This window comes from Pseudorasbora parva, chromosome 4 (assembly GCF_024679245.1).
Source record: "Pseudorasbora parva isolate DD20220531a chromosome 4, ASM2467924v1, whole genome shotgun sequence".
Classification (NCBI taxonomy): Eukaryota; Metazoa; Chordata; class Actinopteri; order Cypriniformes; family Gobionidae; genus Pseudorasbora; species Pseudorasbora parva.
In genome coordinates this window covers 45,475,422-45,502,397 of record NC_090175.1, presented here as the reverse complement: position 1 = coordinate 45,502,397, position 26,976 = coordinate 45,475,422, and the positions used below count along the sequence as shown (strand labels likewise).

General features: G+C 36.5%; 1 protein-coding gene across 2 annotated transcripts; it reads left to right on the top strand.

Annotated features, from left to right (window-relative positions):
- The first annotated feature begins 629 nt into the window (after positions 1–629).
- stim2a (tromal interaction molecule 2a) lies at positions 630–26,462 on the top strand. Of its 2 annotated transcripts, XM_067441948.1 has the most exons (12): positions 630–1,302; positions 5,667–5,797; positions 8,427–8,541; positions 8,624–8,735; positions 8,938–9,053; positions 9,459–9,636; positions 10,671–10,848; positions 10,931–11,092; positions 11,975–12,075; positions 12,253–12,491; positions 22,522–22,705; positions 22,813–26,462. In XM_067441948.1, exons 1-12 carry the CDS (start codon positions 1,188–1,190, stop codon positions 24,200–24,202), a joined length of 3,021 nt encoding a protein of 1,006 aa, XP_067298049.1. In that variant the 5' UTR covers positions 630–1,187; the 3' UTR covers positions 24,203–26,462. The 2 variants fall into 2 exon arrangements, with proteins under 2 accessions (XP_067298049.1, XP_067298050.1); XM_067441949.1 differs by lacking the exons at positions 22,522–22,705; positions 22,813–26,462 and adding an exon at positions 20,570–21,636.
- The last annotated feature ends 514 nt before the right edge of the window (positions 26,463–26,976 follow it).

Genomic DNA, 26,976 nt, shown 5'->3' with positions numbered 1-26,976 from the left:
AAGACTTTTGATGAATGCCTATTAATTAACATTGTTTATTATTGTATGGCTATAATTTCATAATTATATAATTGTTATTGCAGTAAATTACATTTTACCATCCAGTGTTTTATTTAAAGAGATCTTCACATTATAAATATATATATATATATATATATTTTAACAGTTTTTGTCTGTTTAATTTGGAAGTCAGTAGGGTCCAAAACAACAATGTAATCACAAATAAATAATAGGCTGTAAAACAAATAGGCTACTATCAAAGTACTTTAGTCAACATGTCTTCTTAGACATTTTTCTTATAATCCCAACAAAAATATTTTTAAAAAATTCACAAATGAAACTTTTCATTATACTTTCAATGTATTCAAGTATTTTTTTTAATTTAGTAATTTAGCCTTAATTATAAATATTTTACTAGCCTATATCATTTATTTCAATTGGTTAGTGCTCAAGTTAGCCTACTTTTTAATGTTCTTGGAGCGCCTAATCACGTTAACTGATAAAATATTCATATCGCAACGTCTACCTCTCAGCAAATCAGTTTAGCTACTTGCCAAGCGCCACGCAATCTAATTAATATTCATGAGCCAGGCGTCGCTTAAGGATTAGTAAAGCTTTTGGCGCTGGAAGAGCAGACTCATGCACAATACGAGGAGCATACAAAGTTTGGTGACATTTAGAAACTGGAACACTTTTATTGGACACGCATTATCCAAACTTTTCCGGAGAGAAGTACTATCGTAACACAAGGAACCTGACTTTCAGAAGGACTTCTATTCTTTGTCATCGTATTTTTTATTTCTAACGCCGTTTTGAAAGTGGAACGTTCTTTCTTTGGAATTGTTTTTTAACAGTCATTGTTATTATTCTGTTAACTTTGTTCCGCCATTTCGTTGGAATGTAACAACAACAAAAACTTAATTGGCAAAACCAGATTTTGGGATGTATCTACCTTTTTTAAATTATGTGACTTATGCTTTGGAGTTGTAATCAATCATTTCGAGCAGTTTTTATGTTATTTTTGTGATTTATTTTTTGAAATGTCCACACTGTTTCTTTTCTAACCGGCAAGGCGATACCTTTTCTTGGAGCTGGAGCTGTTTATAGCATCACTATCACGTAACGTTGCATTTGGACGCACATATGTTTTTTAAATCATAGCCAGTAAGTGGCACTTGAACCCTGCGATGCAAACCTTCTGCCTCACCGTTCTGCTTGTGCTGCGCGGGCTGATCATCTGCGTCTGTTCCAGCGATGAAGCCCACACTGGACTGTACAAGGACACAACTGTGACTTCAACAGGCACGTGTGCACGACCAAATTATGTTAATATTCATAATGCTTTTAAAGTTAATAGTAGCCTCAGAATGCTCCCTCCATTATCTTGTTATTTACAGCAGCAATAATATCAAGAGCAATTATACAGAAACTGCAGCTTCACAAAATAATTGCATATTAATAATTGTACTGTTGCTCAGTCTCTTGGGAGATTGTGCTGAGTAATAAAATATTAATTAACATTAAATAATATATAGTAATTTGGTATATTTCCTGTGATTAAAAAACACCACCACCACCAAAATAATAATAATAATAATAATTTATCATGTCAAATGTGTAGGCGATGGACTGCAATATAAAGTTACCATAATGACAATCATTTGAATATTCTTAATTCAGAGTACGATTAAAAACGGACACATTAGACATTTTATACACTCAAAGCATTGAACTATAAAATTAAAGCGGTGTTGTCAGATAATTTTGTCATAGAATACATCAACATAATTCATATTAAAATATGTTCAAATCAAATCTGAACCCACATGACACATTGTAAAATTTCTGCAAAATTTTCTTTTAAAAGACATTGCTGATTTGGAGAAACAACCAAGATATGAAAGAGATCTCATAGTTGATGGTTTCTTGTGGTTACCAGAGGTGGGTAGAGTAGCCAAAATCTTTACTCAAGTAAAAGTACAAGTACTTACGGAAATATTTACTCAAGTAAAAGTAAAAGTAACAACCGTAATAGTTACTTGAGTACGAGTAAAAAAGTATTAGATGAAAAAACTACTCAAGTACTTAGTTACTAGTTACTTTCGATCTGATTGATAAGATCCAAAAACCCTGAATTTCAGACTACTTAGAGAGATTTCACACACCTCCAAATATATATATATATATGTGTGTGTGTGTGTGTGTGTGTGTGTTTAATGGTTAAATAGTGTAAATTAATGGTGTGCTGGGCTAACCACAGCTCTTTTTAAAACATACTTTGTTCTTATATTTTTATAAGTATATGCATTCTTAAAAATACAGTCCCATTTTTAAACGTATGTATACACTGCAGACTGTTGTCTGTCCGGATATGTGTATAAATGCAAGATGTCACATTAGGCTATTCAATTTGTTTCGTTTTTAGCCTGATCTCATCAGTACCTATGGCAACGTTTTTGCAAACCACAAAATATGTACCAATACGTACATATTGCGACAGTTTCAAAGTGAAATGTCCACTGGGTGGCGCTAAAAGATTATTTTTTTCCAGAACAGATTTGCGTGAATCTGACATGTTTTGTTACGTTGTGTTTTTAACCTAGCCTACACCCACACTAAACCTACCCGAAAGTGTTAACAAAAGCAAATGTGACAACAATAAAATTGTGTCCATGTATTTTTAGCTTGTGTTTAGAACTCGTCTTTGAGCTCTTTTATCATGACTCGTTCTTCATGGGGTTCGTTCTCAAGCTTTTCGCATTGCAAATACAAATCTGTATCAGCTGAGCTATCGAGCAAGTCTGGTGAATCAGAAAAGCAGAACATGGAGCTGTGACGCAAAATTCAAAATGTTTTACAAACCATAGACTAACAAAAAATGCAGTTTTTCTGATAGTGTTCATTTCTGTTGGAATTCCTGCAGTGCAGGGGCGTAACTATAGACAGTGCAGGCAGTGCAGCCGCACTGGGGCCCGTGCGGCAGGGGGGCCCGCAGCGCACACGGGCCCATGCCCACATTGCAAACGTGCCCCTGGCGACAAAGTGACTCCGCAGAATATTGTGACACTCACATTTCAAATGAAAAACACTGGTTTCAGATTTCACACGACTGTCGCGCTCTACCGTCACGCTTAGGATAGGCTACTGACCACCTTTTTCAGCATGTGAGCGGAGCACAGTTGCGTGACGCTCCGCTAGATATTCTGCTCTATGCCAGCGAGCTCCACAATTCACTATAAAATCTGAATTATTTGATTTAAATCTAGCGATTTCAAGCTTTCTTTAGACGTATGTTTCATGTTTATGTCATGTATTCACCGAGTTTCAGATTCTCGCAGATAGAAAGCGTACGTACATTTTTTATTTATTTTACTAAAGCACAAAGTTTTGTTGTTATGTGAGTATACACAAAGAAAAGTAGACAATTAATAGTTTATAATTATGTCTCACATTTATCTGTATGGCCAAAAATTACGGAGTATTGCGAGTTATAGGCTATCCCCCGTCATGACATGAGGGGGAAAAAACAGCCGGTGCGTTCTTCAGCCAGAGGGTTAAAGAAACCGTAGCCTATTTAGTTTCATATTTATGTTTAAATAATAGCCCATAATATAATTTATTATTATTATTATTATTAATTATTATTTTAATTAGGGATGCATCAAATATTCGGCGGAAAATGGACCATGTGCATTCTCGGTGCATTCTTGGCCGAAAGACTTTCATCACCGAAACAATACGTCCGAAATGTGATGACGCAAACAGAAACCGCGACCTGCGTGCTTGTCTAAAGATGTGGTTCATCTCACATCTGATAACGCATCTATGGGTTGTAACTTGAAAATAATACTTTGTTTATGTTTCTCTTGATGGATTCACGCACTGGCTCCTCAGTGATACACTAACACCAGCAATTATGAAAGAAAAACGTGGGCAAACGGTCTCTCTTTATAAACTTTGTTCAATGCATGCGAGTGCTGCCTTAGGTTCGAATATGGACAGTCATTGTAGTGCCAGAAGACGCGAATGAGAACATCTGTCTCTGTGCACTCATCCGGAAGCGCGCAGTCTCACAGCGCGCAAACATTGAGTTCTCTTTCAAGTCTTGCGTTTGAACGGACAAACTCACAAAAAAAGTAGCCTATGTCAACATGTCCATCTTGATGAGTCTCTAGTAATATTGTGATCTACTTTTTTGGCCTTCAGAACATCTTAAACTGCACATATGCAGATCCTAGAAATCTAAATTTTCTCGGGGGAGCCCCCAACCCCCCTAAATAACTCACATTTGGAATCTTACTGATTATAAAAGAGTGTATTTTTTACAATTAAGGGATGTAGGCCCTACGGTGACACAGAATGAGCCATTAATATTTGATTTGTAAATAATAATAAACAACCGATATCCTGATATAGAAATGAAACCTAAACCTAAAGTGTTACATACTAGGTTAGGGGGGGCCTAACTGCATAGCCTGCACTGGGGCCCATCATTAGTAAGTTACGCCACTGCTGCAGTGTGTATTGGTACGTATTTTGTGGTTTGCAAAAACATTGTCACAGGTACATTTTGCCAATGAGGTTGCTCGTTTTATGAGAAAAAAAAGATATGTAAATGTGCAGATGTGAACGTTTGTTTGTGGACGTGTGTTCGGAGGATTCAAACGATTTGTCAATGCTTGCACAAGAGCGCATATGAGGAAAACACTCGGACAGTGTGTGAAATAGTATTACAATAAAGGAAAAGTGCCCATAGTTACCAATTTACCATTAACAGTGTTCAAATATAGGCATCATTGTTACACTTACCACTGCTCTCTCAGGTTGGAGCTGGAATTATTGTATGCTGAGATGTCAGTTCATATTGGTGCACACAGCATGCATTAAATTATGAAACTGTTCTTTTTGACATCTTTGACTGAAAACAGGCTGAACTTGAGGCCACGTACGGATGATCTGCCGTAGCTCACACACATCTCCCTCTGCTTCGGCCATCATCTTCTGACTAAATCGCGCGCTAATTTTATGCGGGTGATGCGTATCCACCTCTCGCGAAGCAGCCTCTCCAACGTTTCGCGAGACTTGCGAACAAGTCATAACTTATTTTAAAATATATAATTAATTATCACCATTGAAAGTAGCGGAGGAACGCCACCGAATGTAACTAAGTAAAAGTACAGTTTTTTCACAAGAAATGTACTTGAGTAAAAGTAAAAGTACCCATTTTTAAATATACTCTAAAAGTACAAGTTACCCAAAAAATGTACTCAAGTAAATGTAACGAAGTAAATGTAATTCGTTACTACCCACCTCTGGTGGTTACACACAGAAGAATATGGTGTCAAAATTGTACCTTTAGGGGTACAACAGCTTGTCACTGGGGCTGTACCCTTAAAAGGACATCTTGTACCTTTTTTACTCCTAAAAGGTGCATATTAGTACCTTTGAGTACAAATGCGTACCTTAAGGTACTACTATGAACCTTTTTGTGGTAAAAATGGTACAAAGTTGTCCTTTTAAGGGTACTGCCCCAGCGACAAGCTGTTGTACCCCTAAAGGTACAATTTTGACACCCTATTTTTTTTCTGTGTAAAGATAATGATGACATGTTGACATTACTAGTGTTCACTGCATTGCTTAACTCCTCTGTCCTCTTTTCACCACAGATCCATGTCTGCAAGTGAGCCCTCCGTGTATGACGGAGGCTGACCGCTTCAGTCTGGAAGCTCTTCAACACATCCACAGGGAGATGGATGACGATCAGGATGGATGCATTGAGGTGGAGGAGAGTGTCGAGGTAATCAAGACAGATGTCACAATCACAAGTCAGGAAGAAGTTTCCTCACAAACGAATGTGAATCCTTCAGGGCTTCCGCAACTTCTGGCCAATCAATTTACATAGAAATTTTTAGTCAAAAGGAAAAGGAAAGAGCCGTTTCTAGCTGATGAAATGTTCTATAGCTGATTTTAAATAGAAAATAATATTTTTTAAAAAACGATTTGTAAAAATCTATAGAATTTACATGACTTTTCTAAGCCATTAAACAAGGGGAGCACAATTAATTGAAATAAAACTGAAATCACAATGCGGCATAGTGCTATTATCAAATTGCAAAGGCTGCTAATAAACATTAAATAAATAACAAATTAAATCAATATATGCACTGCATGTTTCATTGAAGTGTGATTTGAAAATAAGACAGCCATAACCGGCTAAAGTCCGGGACCATTTTTTGGGATTTCCGCCCGGATTTGGCCTACCCATATTTAAAAGTCTTCCATACGCACATACAGTTCAAAATGTTGGTGTCATTTTACAGGAAACCCTTTGCAGTTACATAAAACACTGCTAAAAGTCGTAAACATAACGTAAGTATATGTTGTCTAAGCTGTAATAACCCCCCCAAAAAGTAGGGGCTTTTTGAGTTTTTTTTTTTTATACATTTATTTTTGAAAGTGTGTAACTCAGGCCCTGTGTGCTCTAGATTCACTTTGGGCTGTTTCCACTAAATTCCAGAAAATAGTGGAAAAAAGAAGTTTGTCTGTGTCATGTTGTATGCAAGATTTATTCAAACGGGTCTGAAGGGACCCTCCCCTGCTACCCCCCCCCCCCCACCATATACAGTGATATAAATGCAATATTCCAGTGTCATTAATTATTAATTATATATGCTGGAAACAGCCCAAACTGTCTGCAGGGTGCTAGAGCACACAGTGCCTGAGTTACACACTTTCAAAAATTAAAAAATAAAAGAACCTAATTTTTGGGGGGTTATTACAGCTAAGACAACTTATACAACATATAGTACCAGAGCAGTTTAGTGTAAATACATTACTTTGCCTAAAACAAAAAAATGCCAAAGTGATGCATATCTCCAGAAAGTAGAGACTCTAAGCTTTCAAATGGTACCACATATGATGGATAACTAATAATACTGTAAAACTGTCGGTTTAATTTTTGTTAATTACATTTTTAAACCCAACAGTTGGGTTTCTCTTTATTTGACCCAAGCATGGGTTGAAACAACCCAGAATGTTTAGTGTGTGTAATAAAAAATGAAATTATTTTCATTATTATTATATTATGTTTCTCAAATATTTTCTATTTTACTGTGAAATATAGCAAGAGTAATATTTCTTATATTTTGTTTTTATCTAGTGATTTATATAATTTACTTTAGCTAATACTTCATCTAAAATAATGTTTTTAATAATGTCTAAATTATTACTTGTTCAATAAAATCCCTTTAGATAGGTTTGCACTATTTTCAGTTTATTTTGATATTTAAAATAATTCATTTTTGTTCAATGTCATTCAAATATGTTAATATAAAAATATATTTTAAAAATACAGAAACAAAATTATATAATAAATGAAGATTCTGAAACCATTGAAGGAGATCCCATAATAATTTAATATAAATTTACAGTAATAACAATAAATTACAGTTTATTATATGATATGATTAATATCGTATTTTTAAATATGATGCTTTCATTATAAATATGGGGATTATCTCTAAGGTCGATACCCAACTAATATATGATATACCATCTGAATTTTACCATGTCGTGTCATAAATGGAAAAGTCAGCTAACTATTTATTATCATGTTAATTATTGTGTCTTTAGCCCGAACAGCAGAGGTGCCTTTACCCCAAATACCATACTTTTTACATATATATTCCGTTAATAATAATAAAAAGAAAACTGTTTAATTACCTTGAACAAAACAATTAATAAAATATTAATACTTTTGTCTCAAAATAGATTAAATAATTTTAGCGATTCTCATTTGCTACTTAAATCTACTACATCTTACAATCGCAATCTCCAAAGCATGCAGCCCTAGTTAAAATGTCCTTAAATATATATATTTGGAACAGATGGTTGAGTAGCACGAATGTAGTAGTTGTCAAGGATGTGAACATTCTAAACTCACACTCATTCTAACAAGATCAGCTCTTTACATTTTAGTATGTTTGTGTAAGTGCTAGAGTGTTATTCCAAAGCACCTTTGAGTTCCTCCCCCAAGCCTGTTGGTCAATTTAGAAACACATGTTTCCATCCAACACCTAAGACAAACTGTTCAGGCTTGGCATTGGGAGAGCATAGCAGGGGATGAGTTTCTAAGTAATGTCCTGAAGTGCGTCCATGTCTCTGGCATCAGGTTTCTTTTTCTTGTTGCTATAGAAAAGGTTTAGGTGGCTCAGAGCAGCGAAGAAGCCTGGAATCAAGTGGTGCAGAGACAGATTCCAAGACACATTCACAGACACTTGAGCTCTTTTGATCTTGAATGTTTACTCAGCTGTTGTTTTATGTGTGGTGAGACTGCATTTATAGTATTTGTGAAGGGTGGGTTTCTTGTGTGCTGAAGTTTATTTAAATCAGTCTGTCTTTTGCATCTGCATCTCTTCTTGCTGTAGTTCATCATAGAAGATATGCAGCAGCAACAACAGGCAAACAAGCACAGTAAACTCCATCAAGAGGACCAGCATATCACTTTGGAGGAACTTTGGAGGGGCTGGAAATCTTCTGAGGGTCAGATGGTCTCCATTCATGATTGTGTCTTTCTGCCTCTCCTTTGGTTCTTTTTTTTTACTGCTTTCTTTCTCTCTATCAGTTCATAACTGGACTCAGGAGGATGTCTTGAGGTGGCTACGAGAGTTTGTGGAGTTACCTCAGTATGAAAAGGGCTTCAGAGAGCTGCGTGTCAATGGAAACACCTTGCCCAGGTGAGACAAATGGACTAAACCAACATGGATCTGCAAATCTGAAGGATTTGGAGAGATTTTACTTAATTACATATGTGAAATTTACTTTAAAAATCTGCATGCAAACACTTGCAAAATACATGAGTTAATTTTACTTTTTTTCTTCAGTGCAGCTCCATGAAGTAAGTAACACCACTAATAGTTTCTTGCTTTGAATTTACAGGATTGCTTCCAATGAGCCATCCTTTATGAGTGCTTATCTGAAAATCCAGGACCAGCAACACAAACAAAAACTCAAGCTCAAGGCCCTGGATGTAGTGCTGTTTGGCCCACCTACACGTATGTATACACTTCATATATGCTGACAAAATGTAATGATTTTTTTTATCAGCATTTTGTTCTACATTTAGGATATAAATATTTGTCTCTGAAAATTTAGCTCTTGTACAAAATTGTAGCTGCAGTCGCAGTGATTGGAAATTAGATCATAAAATAATGTATTCCTTGTGGCTTTTTAAAGGTCCCATACTGTGGATTGTCACTATTACTAATGTCTATCATTTAAACACATGTTAAATCAAATATCCATGCAGGCCTGTGGAGAATTTCTCCACAGAATTAATTTCTCACCCTGTAAAATATATTCAGCAGACATCCAGCCAGCATGCGAATTAAACACACAGACATCGTGCCACAGTGTTTCATTGGCTCTCTGACTAAAATCCCCATGTACCTTTGCTCCAGGACCTCCACACAACTGGTTGAAAGACCTGCTTCTGATAGTGTCAATCGTAATGGGGATTGGTGGATGCTGGTTTGCACGAGTACAGAATAAGGCATCTAAAGTACATATTTCAAAGATGATAAAGGACCTGGAAAGCTTGCAGAGAGCTGAACAAAGCCTCAGAGATTTACAGGGGCAGTGAGTACACCTTCTTTACAAACTCCACATTCAGCATTAATTTAAATATTTAAATCAGGATTTTTCACCAAAATAAATAAATTTGTTTGATTTACACCTGATCCAACATTGGATCAGACATTGCTGTCAAACGATTGTGGTTTATCACATCCAAAATAAAGTTTGTGTTTACGTAATAAATGTGTGTGTACTGTTATGCATATATAAATACACATACATGCATATACAAAGAAAGAAATTCATACAGGTTTGGTGAACTATACCTTTAAATGTCAGAAATATATTTATACTGTTCAATAAACATTGTGTTCTTTTATATATATATATATATATATATATATATATATATATATATATATATATATATATATATATATATATATATATATATATATATATATATATATATATATATATATATATATATATATATGTATATATATATAAAAAGGGACAGCTATGATGTCCATTGCAGCTATATATTATTTTGTATATATTATATATTTTATATATTAAATTGCTAAAAATACTATTATAATAATATTTACGGCCCGAGCACCAATGGTGTAGGGACCCTCTTGGAATTGCTCTGTTTATTAGTAAATATTTAATTTTTTTCAATATATAAATCAGCAAAATACAAAAACAACAATCTTCAATACATCAAGCCAAATGTGTGCAAGGCAAAAAAATGACTATATTTGTGATTTAAAAAACGTGAGGTAGTTGACAGCATTATAATATCAGTAGTATTTGTCACTAAACATGGATGGTAACATTTACCTGACACTAAAATAAAAAGGGTCTCTACTGTGTGACCCTTTTAAACTTTAACATATATATAAATATCCTAAATAAAAAATATAATTAATTGTTTTTATACAATTACATTTAAATCCAGGTAATTTACAACAGAAGTAATAAATTCACTAAAATTAGGCTTCTCAAGAAAACATACAAGAGAGGGGGAGACATTGTAGAGCATTTTTCAGAATTTTATGTAACAAACGCTGCATTTTGTATGTTTTTGTAAGGTTGGAAAAGGCTCAGGAAGAGAAGCGCACAGTGGCTGTAGAGAAAAAGAACTTAGAAGAAAAGATGAGGGACGAGATTCAAGGTGCTCAGGAAGAGGCCAATCGCCTGCACAGACTCCGAGATGGAGCTGTGAGTGAACTCAGTCGTCTTCGGTATGCCGAGGAAGAACTTGAACAGGTAAAGATCTGCATTTGTCCCTGGAAAGCATCTCTCAACAAGACTTCGCTACACCCCATGGCTCTCTGTGCTCTTGGTACAGGTACGTGATGCATTGAAGAGGGCAGAGAAAGACATGCAGTCCCTCTGGGCAGTTCCTGAATCTTTGCAGCTGTGGCTACAGCTCACCTATGAGGTGGAGGTCCAGTACTACAACGTCAAGAAGCAAAGTGCGGAACAACAACTTGTCACGGCTAAAGATGAGGTATTAAATTAATGAGTCAGCCGCATGAAATCAAATACAGTGTGAATCATGTTTTCAGGTTTTAATTGTTTTGCCTTTTGAGTTAAAGGGTTACTTCAGCGATTAGCATATGGCTTTGTATCAGTAGAAACCCTGGAGAATATTCAAATTATTGTGCTTTCCCCCCTCATATCTCCCTCAGACGAGAGATTTATGCATTTTATTTCTGGAAAAATTCCTCCTATGATGCAAAATGACGATTTTTGCATCATAGGAGGAATTTTTGCCCAGAGGCTAAAGACTACAGCCAGCAGAGGGAGCCATTTCCGCATGTTTTGAATCTGCGCATGGGGGATGGGAGATTACACTCAGTTTGCAGGGAGAGCTCAGCTTGCATACAGGATCATTTAAACGGAGCTATGGTGTGCAATGTAAGTCTTTTAACTTCTCAAATTCATTTCTATGAAAGTTAAGCTTGCAAAGGCATGAACTGAAAGGCGCCAGACTGAACTCGCGTTGTGAATGTATGCCGCGAATGTAGTCGCGATTACCTCAGCTCTCATTACTCGTGCAGTTAGTGCTCAGTGCTGTGATACTCGCACGGTGACTCACTCATTATATTGAACAGACACGTTCAGTTTTTAATTATAGTGTCTTCTCTAACTCAGTCACAGTAATGAAGTTGGTAGCGTTGGGAATGGCCTCACAGGGCAGCGAAGCATTCTGGGAATTGTAGTCTTTCATCCCCATGGGACAAAAATACATTTTCTGTCTTTTCTCAGTCTAGAAGACACCAAATTCAAAAATAATTTCACATTTCTACTGCATTGATGACCCAGTTTAAATACAGATTCATCTTCCCAGCGCTGAAGTACCCCTTTAATGTATAGAATGTTTCCACAGGCTGAAAAGATCAAGAAAAAAAGGAGTTCACTGTTGGGTACACTACATGTTGCACACAGCTCCTCATTGGATCAAGTGGATCAGAGAATTCTTGAGGCCAAGTAATTAGATTATTCTTATTTATAACTGAATACATAATGCATACAATTTTCAATGTGGATTCAAACAGTTTTGGGTCTACTGTATCAATGCTAAATTTCATATTTCAAAATAAATGTTTAAATTATGAGTACACTAAGTATGGACTTACATTGATCTGGATTTGTATTGTGTTAAAGGAATGCACTAGCAGAGGTGACTGCTTGTCTTCGGGAGCGTCTGCACCGGTGGCAGCAGATTGAGAGCTTGTGTGGTTTTCCTTTAATGAAAAATGCGGGCCTACCCAATCTCACCGCTACACTCTACCCAGATGCCAACTGGATGCTAATGCCCCGGGCTGCGATACAGTCCTATCAAGTACCTGTTTCAGTGGAAGACATGGAGGAAGAAATGCCACAGATTATACCACAGATTCCTGGTTGGTACTTATTTCTTTCCTAGTTTAATGTGTTTTAATTTGTCTGTTTTTGTATCTGTTTGTGAATGGAATCTGTTAATGTTTGGTGTGCTTTCCTAATCACATCGCAGCACTCCACACAATACACGTATGGGAAAAAAAAACATTCTTAGAGCGACATTTTTGGAACATACTTGTAATGCTATTCATATTTACTAAATGTCTTCATAATGTTGTCATAAAAATTGTGCTGTCAAAATTAACGTGTTTACGCAATTAACGCAGCATCTGCTTTTCCTCATCATCCGTTGGCTAGCATCACAATATATGATCACGCTCTTAGTCATGCAAATGCTTTGAAACCATTTAAGCATGGCAAGGCACAAAAAAGAAAAAGAGAAAATCACTCACTGCTCTTGACTGAATAACATTTGTAGTTTTAATAAGGATTACTCTATATTTAATTTATAATTTATGCAGTGAATACTGTGAAGAGTGTGATAGCTGTATTCAATTTCTGTATACAAGCCAGATTCCCAAAAAGTTGGGACACTGTACAAATTGTGAATAAAAAAAGAATGCAATAATTTACAAATCTCATAAACACATATATTTTATTCACAATAGAATATAGATAACATTTCAAATGTCGAAAGTGAGACATTTTGAAATGTCGTGCCAAATATTGGCTCATTTTGGATTTCATGAGAGCTTCACATTCCAAAAAAGTTGGGACAGGTAGCAATAGGAGGCCATAAATGTTAAATGTACACATAAGGAACAGCTGGAGGACCAATCTGCAACTTATTAGGTCAATTGGCAACATGATTTTGTATGAAAAGAGCCTCTCAGAGTGGCAGTGTCTTTCAGAAGTCAAGATGGGCAGAGGATCACCAATTCCCCCAATGTTGTGGCGAAAAATAATGGAACAATATCAGAAAGGAGTTTCTCAAAGAAAAATGGCAAATAATTTGAAGTTATTATCATCTACAGTGCATAATATCTTCCAACGATTTAGAGAATCTTGAACAATCTCTGTGCGTAAGGGTTAAGGCCGGAAAACCATACTGGATGCGCTTAGATGGCACTGCATCACATACAGGAGTGCTATTTTATTGGAAATTACAACATTGGCCCAGGAATACTTCCAGAAAACATTGCCGGTGAACACAATCCACTGTGCCATTGGCTGTTGGCGGCTAAAACTCTATAGGTCAAAAAAGAAGCCATATCTAACCATGATCTAGAAGCGCAGGCGTTTTCTCTGCACCAAGGCTCATTTAATATGGACTGTGAATGTGACTGACTGTGGTCAGACGAATCAAATTTTGAAGTTCTTTTTGGAAAACTGGGACACCATATCATCTAGACTAAAGAGGACAAGGACAACTCAAGTTGTTATCAGCACTCAGTTCAGAAGCCTGCATCTCTGATGGTATAGGGTTGCATGAGTGCATGTGGCATGGGCAGCTTACACATCTGGAAAGTTCTAGAACAACATATGTTCCACTTCCAGACATCGTCTCTTTTAGGGAAGACCTTGCATTTTCCAACATGACAATGCCAGACCACATACTGCATCAATTACAACATCATGGCTGCGTAGAAGAAGGATCTGGGTACTGAAATGGCCATCCTGCAGTCCAGATCTTTCACCCATAGAAAACATTTGGTGCATCATAAAGAGGAAGATGTGACAAAGAAGACCAAAGACAATTGAGCAACTTGAAGCCTGTATTAGACAAGATTGGAACAACATTCCTATTTCTAAACTTGAGCAACTTGTCTCCTCAGTCCCCAGACGCTTGTATACTGTTATTAAAAAGAAGAGGCGATCCTACACAGTGGTAAACATAGCCGTGTCCTAACTTTTTTGAGATGTTTGATGCCATGAAATTTAAAACCAACTTATTTGTCCCTTTAAATCATACATTTTCTCAGTTTAAACATTTGATATGTCATCTATGTTGTATTCTGCATAAAATATTGAAATTGGAAACTTCCACATCATTAGATACTGTGTTTATTTACAATTTGTACAGTGTCCCAACCTTTTTGGACTCGGGTTTGTATTTCCTGCCTGTTAGACCTACCTGAAAATCATAGAGCTCTGTTTACAAGGCTACATGGGTCAAAAACAACAAAAACAATAACTTTTTGTGCATTGTGACGGCACGTAAAAATCTAAACCGGTCTGACTGGGCCAATCGTAATGGCGATACTGGCCTTCTTTCATAAAAAAGGTGCCATTTAACAAATATTTAAAATATAGGTTACTCATGGGCGTCGGAACCATTGTGTGTGGGTGGGACAAGACCCACCCACTTTTTAAGCCCAATGATATTGGACCCACTCACTTTTATCGTCTCTAATTCAGCACATGTCTGCTTACATTGACTACCCCTTAACCGAGAAACTTATTAAGAAACTTATTATTAAACACATGTTAAACACTTTTTTTCCCCTTTTCTAATATTTTCTTTTTTTTTTTATTGAAAATAAATACCTTTCCGATCTGAAATGTGATGGGGAAAGGGAGTAGAGCGAGTGTGGCAAAAGGCAGATTCGATCCTATGCTCGCGATATGCGTCAACTTGATGCCATGCGTCTTACCCCTACTCTATAGCAACATTAAATAATTCAGTGATTTCTGTCATTTTGTCTGGCCCAATCAATTGTTTAGTAAACGGCACTTTTTCTGTCTGGATACGGAGCATAAAAAACATGCAACTTGTTCATTATCTGTGAAACTGTTGATTTCTATGGCAGTTAAATGAATATAGCCTTTTTATTAGACTATTGGTATTGACTGGTTTGAGGTCTTTTTTGGTATAGGAAAGGGATATGGCCTAAAACGCACCATAATGCAGGAATTCACATCTATGAAATCATTTTTTTTTTTCTGGGGGAGAACCCCCAGACCCCCTGCAAAACAATTGCCCCACCTATCATATTTTGCCTTAGCTGCTACTGACCCACCCACTTTTTATTTGCTTCGACGCCCATGAGGTTACTCTCTTTGTTGTTTCTACATTATTTTGGAGAATAAATGTGAAATCATTACAATATAACTTTTTTTACGTTATGTAGGATTTATCATGATTAATATCATAACTTTTTTATCAGTTGACAGCACAAGTTCATGCAACATCCTTTTAATGTTATTTGATGAACGTTCTCATAATGCTTAGAGAAAACTTTCTTAGATCAGCATTCTCTCAACATCTTTGACATTAATCAAGGTTGTAGTTTTGTTTTGAACATTGCAGGGGCTTAAGTGTGAACCATTTAGCAGGATCCCATGGGAAATGTTCCCTCATGAGATTTGTTTGTTTGTTTGCTTATTTGTTTATTTTTACAAAATCGTTTTTAGCATCATCCACATGCAAAGTTGATATTTGAAAGTTGATAACTGCAATAAAGTAATAGCCTAGTTTACTTGTTTACATTTATATTATTTAAGCACCTAAAACCTTTTCAATTTTGACAGAATTTTACTTGAAGAACTTTATTTACAGTTTTTTTTATGTTGAACATGTTAATTGTTAATTTTTTGAATATCATCCAATATCTGAATACCAGGTTTATCCTAATATCTGTCATTATTAACAGAACACATTTTACACATGGGGAAAACCAATTGTTTAGTCAATAATTCAAGAAGGTCCAGACTTTAAAGCTCTTGATTCTAACTTGTATTTGACCTTATGAAAATGTAACACAGTTCTTGTAATTGTTTAACTATTGCATTTAAGGATATACTTACAGTTAAGATCATTGATGACTCTTCTTTATCATACTAATGCCAATGTTAAGTTTTTTCATTTTGAATCTATAACATTTGTTATGAAGCAGTCTACACATATAAACTATACAACATGCAACAGTTGTAATATAATATTTTATCGAAAAATCTATTCCCTTAACAAATTATCTATTATAAATTCTACACAAAGTTAGTCAAAATTTAGCACAATAATATGAATGTGATAAATTCTAGTAAAGGTGATCATGAGTATGATCATGTAGTTTAAAACGAACTCTGAAAAACACTGTTGAAAGTGGATAGGACCGAGCACTAAAACACACTTGTAGCCAGTCAGCAGTAAGGGGCATATAGATTCATGAGGGGGGGAGGTGCCTCTGCTGCATAATGTGTAAATGAATTTGGGGGCGGAACTATCAAGATAGGGGTGTAATAATTTTGGGTAAAGTTGCATTTGTTTATGGGATTTCAAATATGAACAGCATTTCTCAGAAATCTCTTACTGCAACTTTAATGATATTAAAAACTTTCCACATTAAATCCCCCCAGAAATAAACAGTGTAAATTAGGGCTGTCAAAATTAAAGGTCCCGTTCTTCGCATGTTTTGGAAGCTTTGATTATGTTTACAGTGTGCAATATAACATGAGTTCATGTTTCGTGTGTAAAAAAATACAGTATTTTTCACACAATTTACTTATCTGTACAGCGCTGTTTCCTCTGTCCTAAAAACGGCCTGATGATTTCCTTGTTCTATGAAGACCTATGAGATACATAACGAGTTCTGATTGGGCCAGCGCTTCCCGTGTTGTGATTGGACAGCAGCTTAGCGCACTTTGCCCGGAAAGGTCCCGCCTCTTACCATAACGGGGAGATGCAAGCGCTGAATGCGCGCTCTTCTCCATGTGGGAGAGCAACAAGACCACACCCCCTTTTTTGTGTGCTCTTGTGGGCGGAGGGTTAGTCAACAAACGGTTCTAGTGACGTCATTACATCCCTGCACTTCCTGCTGTAGGCTTTGAAAGGGAACTTCTGTTAAATAAAATATCTCGCTTGGCATTGAACTTTGAGCTTTATAATTTTACAGCTATTATTTATGCTCTTACAACAACATTACACACTAACTAAAGTTTGAAAGATGGAATCGCGAAGAACGGGACCTTTAACACATTAATAACGTGTTAATGTAAATTCATTTTAACGGCACTAAATGTATTAATTATTAATACATTTTATTAATAATTAATAAAACATTTATTAACGCAGTGCACATTTTCTGTTTGATCTGTGGTGTAGCTGGAGAAATTGAGATAAGCCATAGTAAAGGATGCAACAGCAAACATTAATAGGGAAAGAAAAGGGTTAACATTAACATTAATATTAGTATTCTAAACCAAAAGTGCAGTTATTGCCTACAAGCTACCATATTTTCTGTTTAACTTTTAGACTCCAGGTCTAAGATACATCCAATATACATTTACAGCTGATAAACATGTGCGATTAAATTATGATTAATCGCAAGCTAATTCATGACAATCATGCGATTAATCACAATTAAATATTTTAATCGATTGACAGCCCTAGTGTTAATACAAAAACATTGTTATTTATTCTAAGACTCGTAATATTAAAATGGATCCAAATTGGATGTATTTTTCTATGTATGGAATATATTTTTAATGTGGTTTATTTAGAACTACCTCTCTTAAAGACACTTTTTCGCGTGTATGCGTGTGAAGATCGGTCGGGAAGAATGGCTGAACCTCGCTTCAGAAATCACTTTAGGTAAGTGTATAAATTAATTGTTTAACTATTTTCTTGAATTATTAGGTCTATGAATTTTGTTGACTTAATTAGTGTTGTCAAAATTACTGGCGCTGTTGAGCAGAATCGTAAACACCTCTGACTGGCCATTGTGCTCACACACTAATCAAATAGGTCTGTGATTGGCTGCAACGACCAGCGCTTCAAACATGTTGTAAATGTACAACAATTACACTTCTCACAGAGTGCTTACACAGATACACACAGAGCATTTGAATGCTGGTGTCTATCCGCCTACCGGTCCGCTGGTTGACCACTGCTTGTGCTTTCAAACGCTCCTGCTCCCACTTTCAAAACCCTTTAAAACACTTCCGTGTGCTTTCAAACGCTCCTGTGTGTTGAACATTGTAGCCAATCACAGGCACATCCGGATAGACACCTGCATTCAAATCCTCCGTGTGTATCTGTCTAACCGCTCTGTTAAAAGTGTCACTGAAAAGTGTCACATTTACAACATGTTTGTGAAGCACTGGTCGTTGTAGCCAATCACAGACCTATTTGATGAGCATGTGAGCACAATGGCCAGTCAGAGGTGTTTACAATTACAGCTCAACAGCGCTCAAAGCGTCACATTTTTAAACTTCAGTACCGATTTGGTATTGCGCTTGGTACTTTTGACAACACTAGTCTTAATCTATCTTTTAATGTTTAAATGTTTATAAGGGCTGCCAAATCGTCACACAATAGGTCTTGGTCAGTCACGTGTGTTTGTTATTTGCAACAGCTTTTGATTTTCTCATGCTTGCAGTGAAAAAATACATCACAAGGCAAAGAGAACACTGACAATGCCCTGACAGACAAGACATAGCAGGTTACTTTTGATAGGAAAACACAAATTTTGTAAATGGTATTACAAATTTAAAAAATGTGGGTTTTGGCACTCTTTAAATTGGAAGTTCCAGAGGGATTTCTTACTCTATTACTAATTATAGTATGAAATAAACATGAATGAACATTAGAAGGTATGTTGGAAGATAAAGTACGACTAGTTATGAAATGTCTATGTCAAACAACATGCCATGTAATGTTACATTTACCTCAGGAAAGCCATTCAATGACTACAAAAAAACTAATTCTAGAAAGTTCACTATATTACACCGTTCAGGCATAACATTATGCCCACTGACAGGTGAAGTGAATAACACTGATTATCTCTTCATCACGCACCTGTTAGTGGGTGGGATATATATAGGCACAAGTGAACATTTTGTCCTCAAAGTTGATGTGTTATTAGCAGGAGAACTGGGCAAGCATAAGGATTTGATCGTGTTTAACAAGGGCCAAATTGTGATGGCTAGATGACTGGGTCAGAGCATAACCAAAACTGCTGCTCTTGTGGGGTGTTCCCGGTCTGCAGTAGTCAGTATCTATCAAAAGTGGCTGAAGGAAGGAACAGTGGTGAACCAGCGACAGGATCATGAGGGGCTGCATAGCTGAAGACCAGTCAGGGTTCCATGCTGACCCCTGGCCACCGCTGAAAGCGCCACCAGCAAGAACGTGAGAATCAGAACTGGACCAAAGAGCAAGGGAAGATGGTGGACTGATATGAGGAATAACATTTTCTTTTAATTCATGTGGATGGCCGGGTGCGTGTGCGTCACTTACCTGGGGAACACATGGCACCAGGATACACTCTGGGAAGAAGGCAAACCGGCAGAGGCAGTGTGATGCTTTGGGCAACTGAACCTTGAGTCCTCCCATCCATGTGGATATTACTTTGCATTGTTGCAGACCATGTACACCCTTTCATGGAAATGGTATTTCCTCTTGACCTCCTAATTCCTCAGATCTTAATCTCCTTAAATGAGCCTTAATGAGCATCCAAGTCCGATCTAGGGAGGCCCCACCTCGTATTTTACAGGACTCAAGGGATCTGCTGCTAACATCTTGGTGCCTGATACCACAGCACACCTTCAGGGGTCTGGTGGAGTCCATGCCTCAATGGGTCAGGGCTGTTTTGCCAGTAAAAGTGGGACCAACACAATATTAGTATTGTTAATCCTAATGTTATGCCTGATTGGTGTATATTCATCATATCTGTACTCTTATTAAAAAGTTATTTTTATTATGTTATTATTATTAAAAACTGCAATTGATGTAATTGTATTCAAACCAGATGTTTATATTAATGTACTTGCTGACAGGGTTCACTGTTTGGTTTACAGCATTAGTTGGGAGAAATGTTTTATTGAGACAAATTAACATGTGTATTGTTATGTACTGATATACATCCAAATATTAATATATATTGTATGTAATATATATTTTATTAAATAATATATTAAAATTAATCATATTAATAATTTAACCATCCCAGCTTTAGTAAACCTTAAATGCATTTATTTATTTATTTGTTTGTTTATTGTTTATTCATTTATTTATTTATTTATTTATTGTGAGGCTTTTATGATTCAATTTCAGTTTCTGATGTAGCCAAACTAGGAATATCTTGTGCTCATCCTATAATAAAAGTGAACCTATATAACCTAATGTAATCTGTTCACTTTACAGGGGGAGCATTCACCTTCTTTGCCCCTCTCTGGTGGAATGAGCTGCCAACATCTGCTGAGACCATCACTTCCTTCAAGAAGCAACTGAAGATACATCTCTTTTACAAGCAGTAAAAGGGCCAGTTCACACAAAATCAGCCATCATAAATCGGTCATCATTCTCTCACCCTCATGTCGTTTCAAATACATTAGACTTTTTTCATCTTCAAAACACAAATTAAGAGTGATAATGCCATAGTAAAACGTATCCATATGAATGAAGTGGTTTAATCCATGTCTTCTGAAAAGGCACGTTACTTTATATAACCAACACAAACGTTAATTGACACAAACATAGAGCGCTTTAAATATGGTAAACGGAAGCTCAAACATGCTTGCTTGGCACGTCAGAACAAACTTCACTGGTTCTTGCTCATCGTGCAGGCACATTTAAGTTTCTATTTACCATATTTTTTTGGATGGACCTGAACAGTGAAGGGAACATAAATATTTTGTTTCATTGTTTTCATTTGTTTCAAGGATAGTATTATGGGTTTGCAATGACATGATAAATGTAAATGATGACAGAATTAATTCTTGTGTGAACTATCCCACAACTTCAAACATACATCTAGTTCACTATGTCTTTGTGAGGACACTCCAGACGTAATGGTTTTTATATTGAATAAACTGTATATTCTATCCTCTTAAACTAGCACTAGCCCTAAATATACCCATCACTTTCTACCCAAAACCTTATGCATTTTTTTAATAACAATGAGTCCGTGTGCATTCAGGTTGAAGTTCCCACTTGGATATACAAACATGAAGCATAATTTTTCTTTGCATTTCACCTCTGAGATTGTTTCCTAGTCTAGCTTTCTAATAAACCTGCCATAAATATTGTTGTCTGTGAGACAAATTGCTTTTGTTCCTCTATTGTAGCTCGCTTTGGATAAATGCATAAATGTACGTGTTATTAATTGCAAAATTTAAAGAATTCCCCTTAGTTTTTATTACAACTAACATTGAGCTGACAGAAATGTTATGTCAGCTTTTGATTTTTATGCTTCAAAATTTCCGTTTGTTCATGTTATAAAATGTTACAAATAAACATTTAAGAACATTGTTTTGTGAGGAAGGAATGTTTTTAATAATAACATTGTATCCTTTCAATAATGTTATAATGATAAGAAAACATTGGACATGTCAACATTTTTAGAATATTAAAATACACTTTCAGAGAATGTTGTACTGACATTATTGTAACCTTTAAATATTGCAATAACGACAAGAAACTGGACATTTTAAAGTTTTAAGAATATTGTAAATAAATGTTCAGAGAATGTTATATTTTGAGTACAAATAATAAGGTTTGGAGAATGTTGTACTAACTTTATTATAACCTTTAAATAACCCTCTAATCACAACAAGAAAACTGTATAATATTAACATTTCAAATCAATGTTCCCACTGTTTTGTTAGCTCTGATTTGTATCCCCTCTCAGGGATTTCTTGTAAGCTTTTACACGTCTTGAAAAAGCCACTGGCAAGTAGTGGCTAAATGAGACTGCAGAGGTTGTCGAGGACATTAAATGTCACTAAGCCAAACACAAAAAACTGATCTACTTCTCTAGTATCATTGTGTAAATACTTGCAAACTATTTGAACTCAGACGTTCCAAATTTTAGATTTTAAATAAAGATTAAAAGAGCTGGTAATGTTGGAAGTCTTGCAGCTGTAATGTAATTTGTTTATAGCCTAGCTATAGCTTTTTCTTATGCTGATTGTATTTAGTCTTCAAAATTCATAAAAGTTCATTTATGGAGATTATCTTGATACAAAATGTGTAGTCGGGAAATTGTATGCATGGTATTGAAAAAACAAATAGATTACAACACATTTCAATAATTTCATTAAGTGTTCAATTTTTTTAGTAACGGGTATTAATTATTCATATATTTTATTTTTCAGTCACAGTTTCCCCTCTGAAATGTTCTCCACGGTCTCTGGTTCGCTCTCGCCGATCTGGGCATATTGTGTCATCCCCTGTCATACTATCACCTGACCCAGACCTCCTGATTCCTATACGATCTCCACTATGCCGATATACAGACGAGGAAGAAGAGCATATCAAATTCTCCACGCTTGTGAAACAGTATGTCAGCCTGGCATTTTGTCTTTTGTTTTAACTGTCACTTTATAAATGATGACAAAATGTTATTCTTTGAGAGAACATCTGCTGAGTGTCCCTCTCTCTGACAGGGAGTCCATGGAAACATCCTCTGAGTCTACAGAGTCTATTGGGTCATCCATCAGAATGTACGGAAGCCTTGATGTCCCTCGGAGAAAATACATTTTCTCTGATAAAATGCCCCGAAAGATCTCGTTGGATGAACAGGACGACAGTCCCTCACGCAAGAGCTCACAGGACGAGATGGATGAGTCTTTGATGGTGAACACCTCAAGGAAAGTATCGCGAGAAGAATTGGACATCGACACTCCGTCAAGAAAGACATCTAGAGAGGAATTAGAAGCCTCCGTGGACCCTCCTAGACAATCAGCTAGAGGAGAAACTGATCTTAGACAATCGGCTAGAGGAGAAACTGAACTTAGACAATCGGCTAGAGGAGAAACCGAAGCTAGCTTTGATTCAAGGAAATTACCCCGGGATCTGTCTATAGATTCCACAATGAGGTACTATTCTACAGAAAAGATGTCCCCAGCAGCGATCGGCATGGACAGTCAAAGACAACGATCACTCAGAGACAGAAAGGATTATAAGGACAGCATTTCCAGAGTTTTACCAAAAGCAGAGCTTGATTCAGATACCTCAAGTGGAACTCGATATTCAGATGCCTTAATGAACGCTTCCATTAAGCACAAAGAAAACCTTGACTTCCAGCGAGGAAGAATGTTTAGGGAAAACTCTTTTGATGCCACCTTTAATAGTTCAATGGAAAGCTCAAAAAAATTTAAGATGTTAGGCAAAACCGATTTATCCAAAGACATCCTTTCACGAATGATGCCGCATGACCAATGTGATGTGTCCGCGGATTTCGAAAGACTAAAAACACGAGACTTTGCCATGGATACTGCTTCGAGGAACATCATAAGAGATGAGTTTGAGAGAAGCCGGTCCTTTAAAGAGTACAGGGAAATTCCCTCAAGAAAACTCTCTCGAGATGAACAAGAGTTTGCGATGGATACACAACGGATACAACGCAAGATGGATAGCTCTGTGGAAACTCCCATTGGTAAATTACAGAGGGAAACCGTGGGTCTATCTGTGGAGGCTCCAAGGCGCAAAATATCACACGAGGAATTTGTGGTTACAAGCTCAGGACACTTTGGTCCACCTGACCTCACCGTGAGCTCCTCAATGCTCTACAAACCAGCCTCAGAGTCGCTCAGCTCGCTAGTGTACGACGGCATTCTAGAAAAGTCCTACGAGAACCCTCTCCTGGCTAGCTCTTGCGATCTCAGTCAAGCGACTTCGGTGTCAGGCTCTTCCCAAAGCCTTCTGGGAAATGAAGTTCAATCTGTAAATTCATCGTCTTTGGAATCTGGGGGTAAAGAAAAGGTCAAGAAGTCTTCTAAGCTCAAGAATTTGTTCAAAAAGAAAAAGGAGAAGGAGAAAGATAAAGACTCTTGACGGTCGACAAGAAGTAGGAATTTAGACACTTTTAAAAGGCCTGAGGCTCTTCAAAATATGCCTTAGAAACTATAACATAAGCAAAGCTAAGCTATTAATTGCACATTTTTCTTTCTTTTTTCATGCAGTTGTGTTCATCATTTGAAATGATTTGCGACTAAATGGATTTGTATAATTCTTGCTTTGATGAACTGATGAGCATATCAACAGATCATTGTTGCATTGAAGAGACAATCACTTAATTCTTAATTCTTATTTATTTGACACTTTTTTGCACAAAAACTCTGAAAAAGCAGAAGGCCGGCAACAGAAGACAAAACCAACCAAAATAATTACTAATGGTTGACTAATATACTGTTAGATGAGCCTATTGTTAATGAATGTGTTTCAGTGTATTGGATTTAATACCAATGAAGCTTTAATGTATTATTTAATACAGACTTAATCCAATTAGGAATTTAGTATAAAATAGGATTATATTGTATTTTAAAATATTGTTCTTAGTCCACATCACTCAAGTTAAAAAGTAGCATTTCATTGACGGAGGAGGATATTTGTATTTATATTAATGATTATATTTGTCATCAACACAGACAAATATTTTTTAGATGTTTAGATTTTTTCTTTTCTTCCTGACATTTTTGACCTTAACCGTACACATATTTTATGACGTATGTAAGTATTTTTTTAAAAGTGTCGGTCTGATTTAGTTGTACTGCACTTTGGGCAACATTTTGTTTTCCAGTGTGCAATAAATTTATTTAAATGTATTTTACTTTTTTTTTAATATTCATTCATATCCTGCTCTTTTTCATTCTGTATGTTCTTGTGCAAAATATAAAATATAAACCTCATTTAAAATGAATGTAAGTCAAAATGTTTAACCTTGCTGGTAATGTACATTCCAGCAGTCAGGAGTGTACAGATCCTTATAACCTGAAAACTGTCAGAAATGAATTGGTTGCTACAATTAACGCTTCTTAGATTAAATTAGTGCCTGGATTTTCCTAAATTTATAACAAATGTCTCTGAATATATTGGACGATGAATATTGCTGAACAATTTTCAAACATATGATCTGAAGCAACAGCAAATAAACAAGATATTCACAAAGACACCTGTAGGCATATTTTTGTTTCCAGATATACACTATATTGCCAAAAGTTTTGAGATGCCTAACTTTACATGCCCATGAAATTGAATGACATCCCATTCTAAATCTGTAGGGTTTAATATGGAGTTGGCCCACCCTTTGCAGCTATAACGGTTTTAACTCTTTTTGGAAGGCTTTCCACAAGGTTTAGGAGTGTGTTTATGGAAATTTTTGACCATTTTTCTAGATGTGCATTCGTGAGGTCAGGCGCTGATGTTAGACGAGAAGGCTTGGCTCACAGTCTCCACTCTAATTCATCCCAAAGGTTTTCTATTGGGTTGAGGTCAGTCAAGTTCCTCCGCACCAAACTCACTCATGTCTTTATGGACCTTACTTTGTACACTGGTGGGCAGTCATGTTGGAACAGGAGGTGGCCATCCCCAAACTGTTTCCACAAAGTTGGGAGCATGAAATATTCCAAAATGTCTTGGTATGCTGAAGCATTAAGAGTTCCTTTCACTGGAACTAAGGGGCCGGGGCCAAGCCCAACCCCTGAAAAAACAACCCCACACAGTAATCACACCGAACTTTACACTGTCTTGGCACAGTGCAGTCAGGCAAGTACCGTTCTCCTGGCAACTGCCAAACCCAGACTCGTCCATCGGATTGCCAGACAGAGAAGCATTTGTCACTCCAGAGAACACCTCTCCACTGCTCTAGAGTCTCAGCTTTACAACCCTGCATCCGACGATGTGCATTGATACGCACTCTTCTTTAGCTAATCTGAAGGCCACACAAAGTTTGGAGGTCTGTAGATATTGACTTTGCAGAAAGTTGGCAGCTTCCGTGCACTGTGTGCCTCAGCATGCTCTGTGATTTTATAAGGCCTACCACTTCATGGCTAGGTGTTCCCGATTGCTTCCACTTTGTTATAATACCACCAACAGTTGACCATGTAATATTTAGCAGTGAGGAAATTCCCTGAATGGCCTTAATGCACAGGTGGGAACCTATCACGATACCACGATTACAACCCATTCTTTCACAAATGTTTGTAGAAGGGCCTGCATGTGTAGGTGCTTTTTTTTTTAATACACCTTTGGCCATGGAAGTGAACACCTAAATTCAATGACTTGAAGGGGTGTCCCAATACTATTGGCAATATAGTGTATAATATGGTCTAATTTGCATGTATGAATTTTTGATAACATCTACATCTAAATCATTTTTTTGTTGTTGTCTAATGACTGCTGTATTGTTTTGAATGAGAAACCACTTTGCTATTTTGAAGTGTCATGAAACTCCTTATTTCAGCAGGGTCGTTTTAGTGTGATGACCCTTTTACTTAAATGTCATGTACACAAACAAACTATGGTTTGTTGTTTATATATAGGTCAGATGATGCTGACTAGTCATATTGAGCTTCAGTGCCCGTTGCATTAAGGCTGCCTCATTTTTGTAAAGTAACCATTCGTTCCATTCCAAAGTTATAAAACAGTTACAACTATTTGCATGTCACAATGAAATTACAGTCAAGTTTATAATGATTACTTTTCAGAAATAGGACATCATTGATGACATATGCAATGTGACCTCCGGAGGACACAGCTTTTGAAATGAGACCGATAGCAGGAAGTCTTCTGCTTTTTTCAAACTAATTTTAGACATTTTTAATGCTGCC

Excerpts from the sequence above, each read along its gene's own strand:
- stim2a (XM_067441948.1), top strand. The coding sequence starts at position 1,188 with ATGCAAACCTTCTGCCTCACCGTTCTGCTTGTGCTGCGCGGGCTGATC. Across the intron at positions 8,736-8,937 it reads AATGGAAACACCTTGCCCAG|GATTGCTTCCAATGAGCCAT; the intron begins GTGAGACAAATG and ends TTGAATTTACAG. Across the intron at positions 10,849-10,930 it reads CCGAGGAAGAACTTGAACAG|GTACGTGATGCATTGAAGAG; the intron begins GTAAAGATCTGC and ends CTCTTGGTACAG.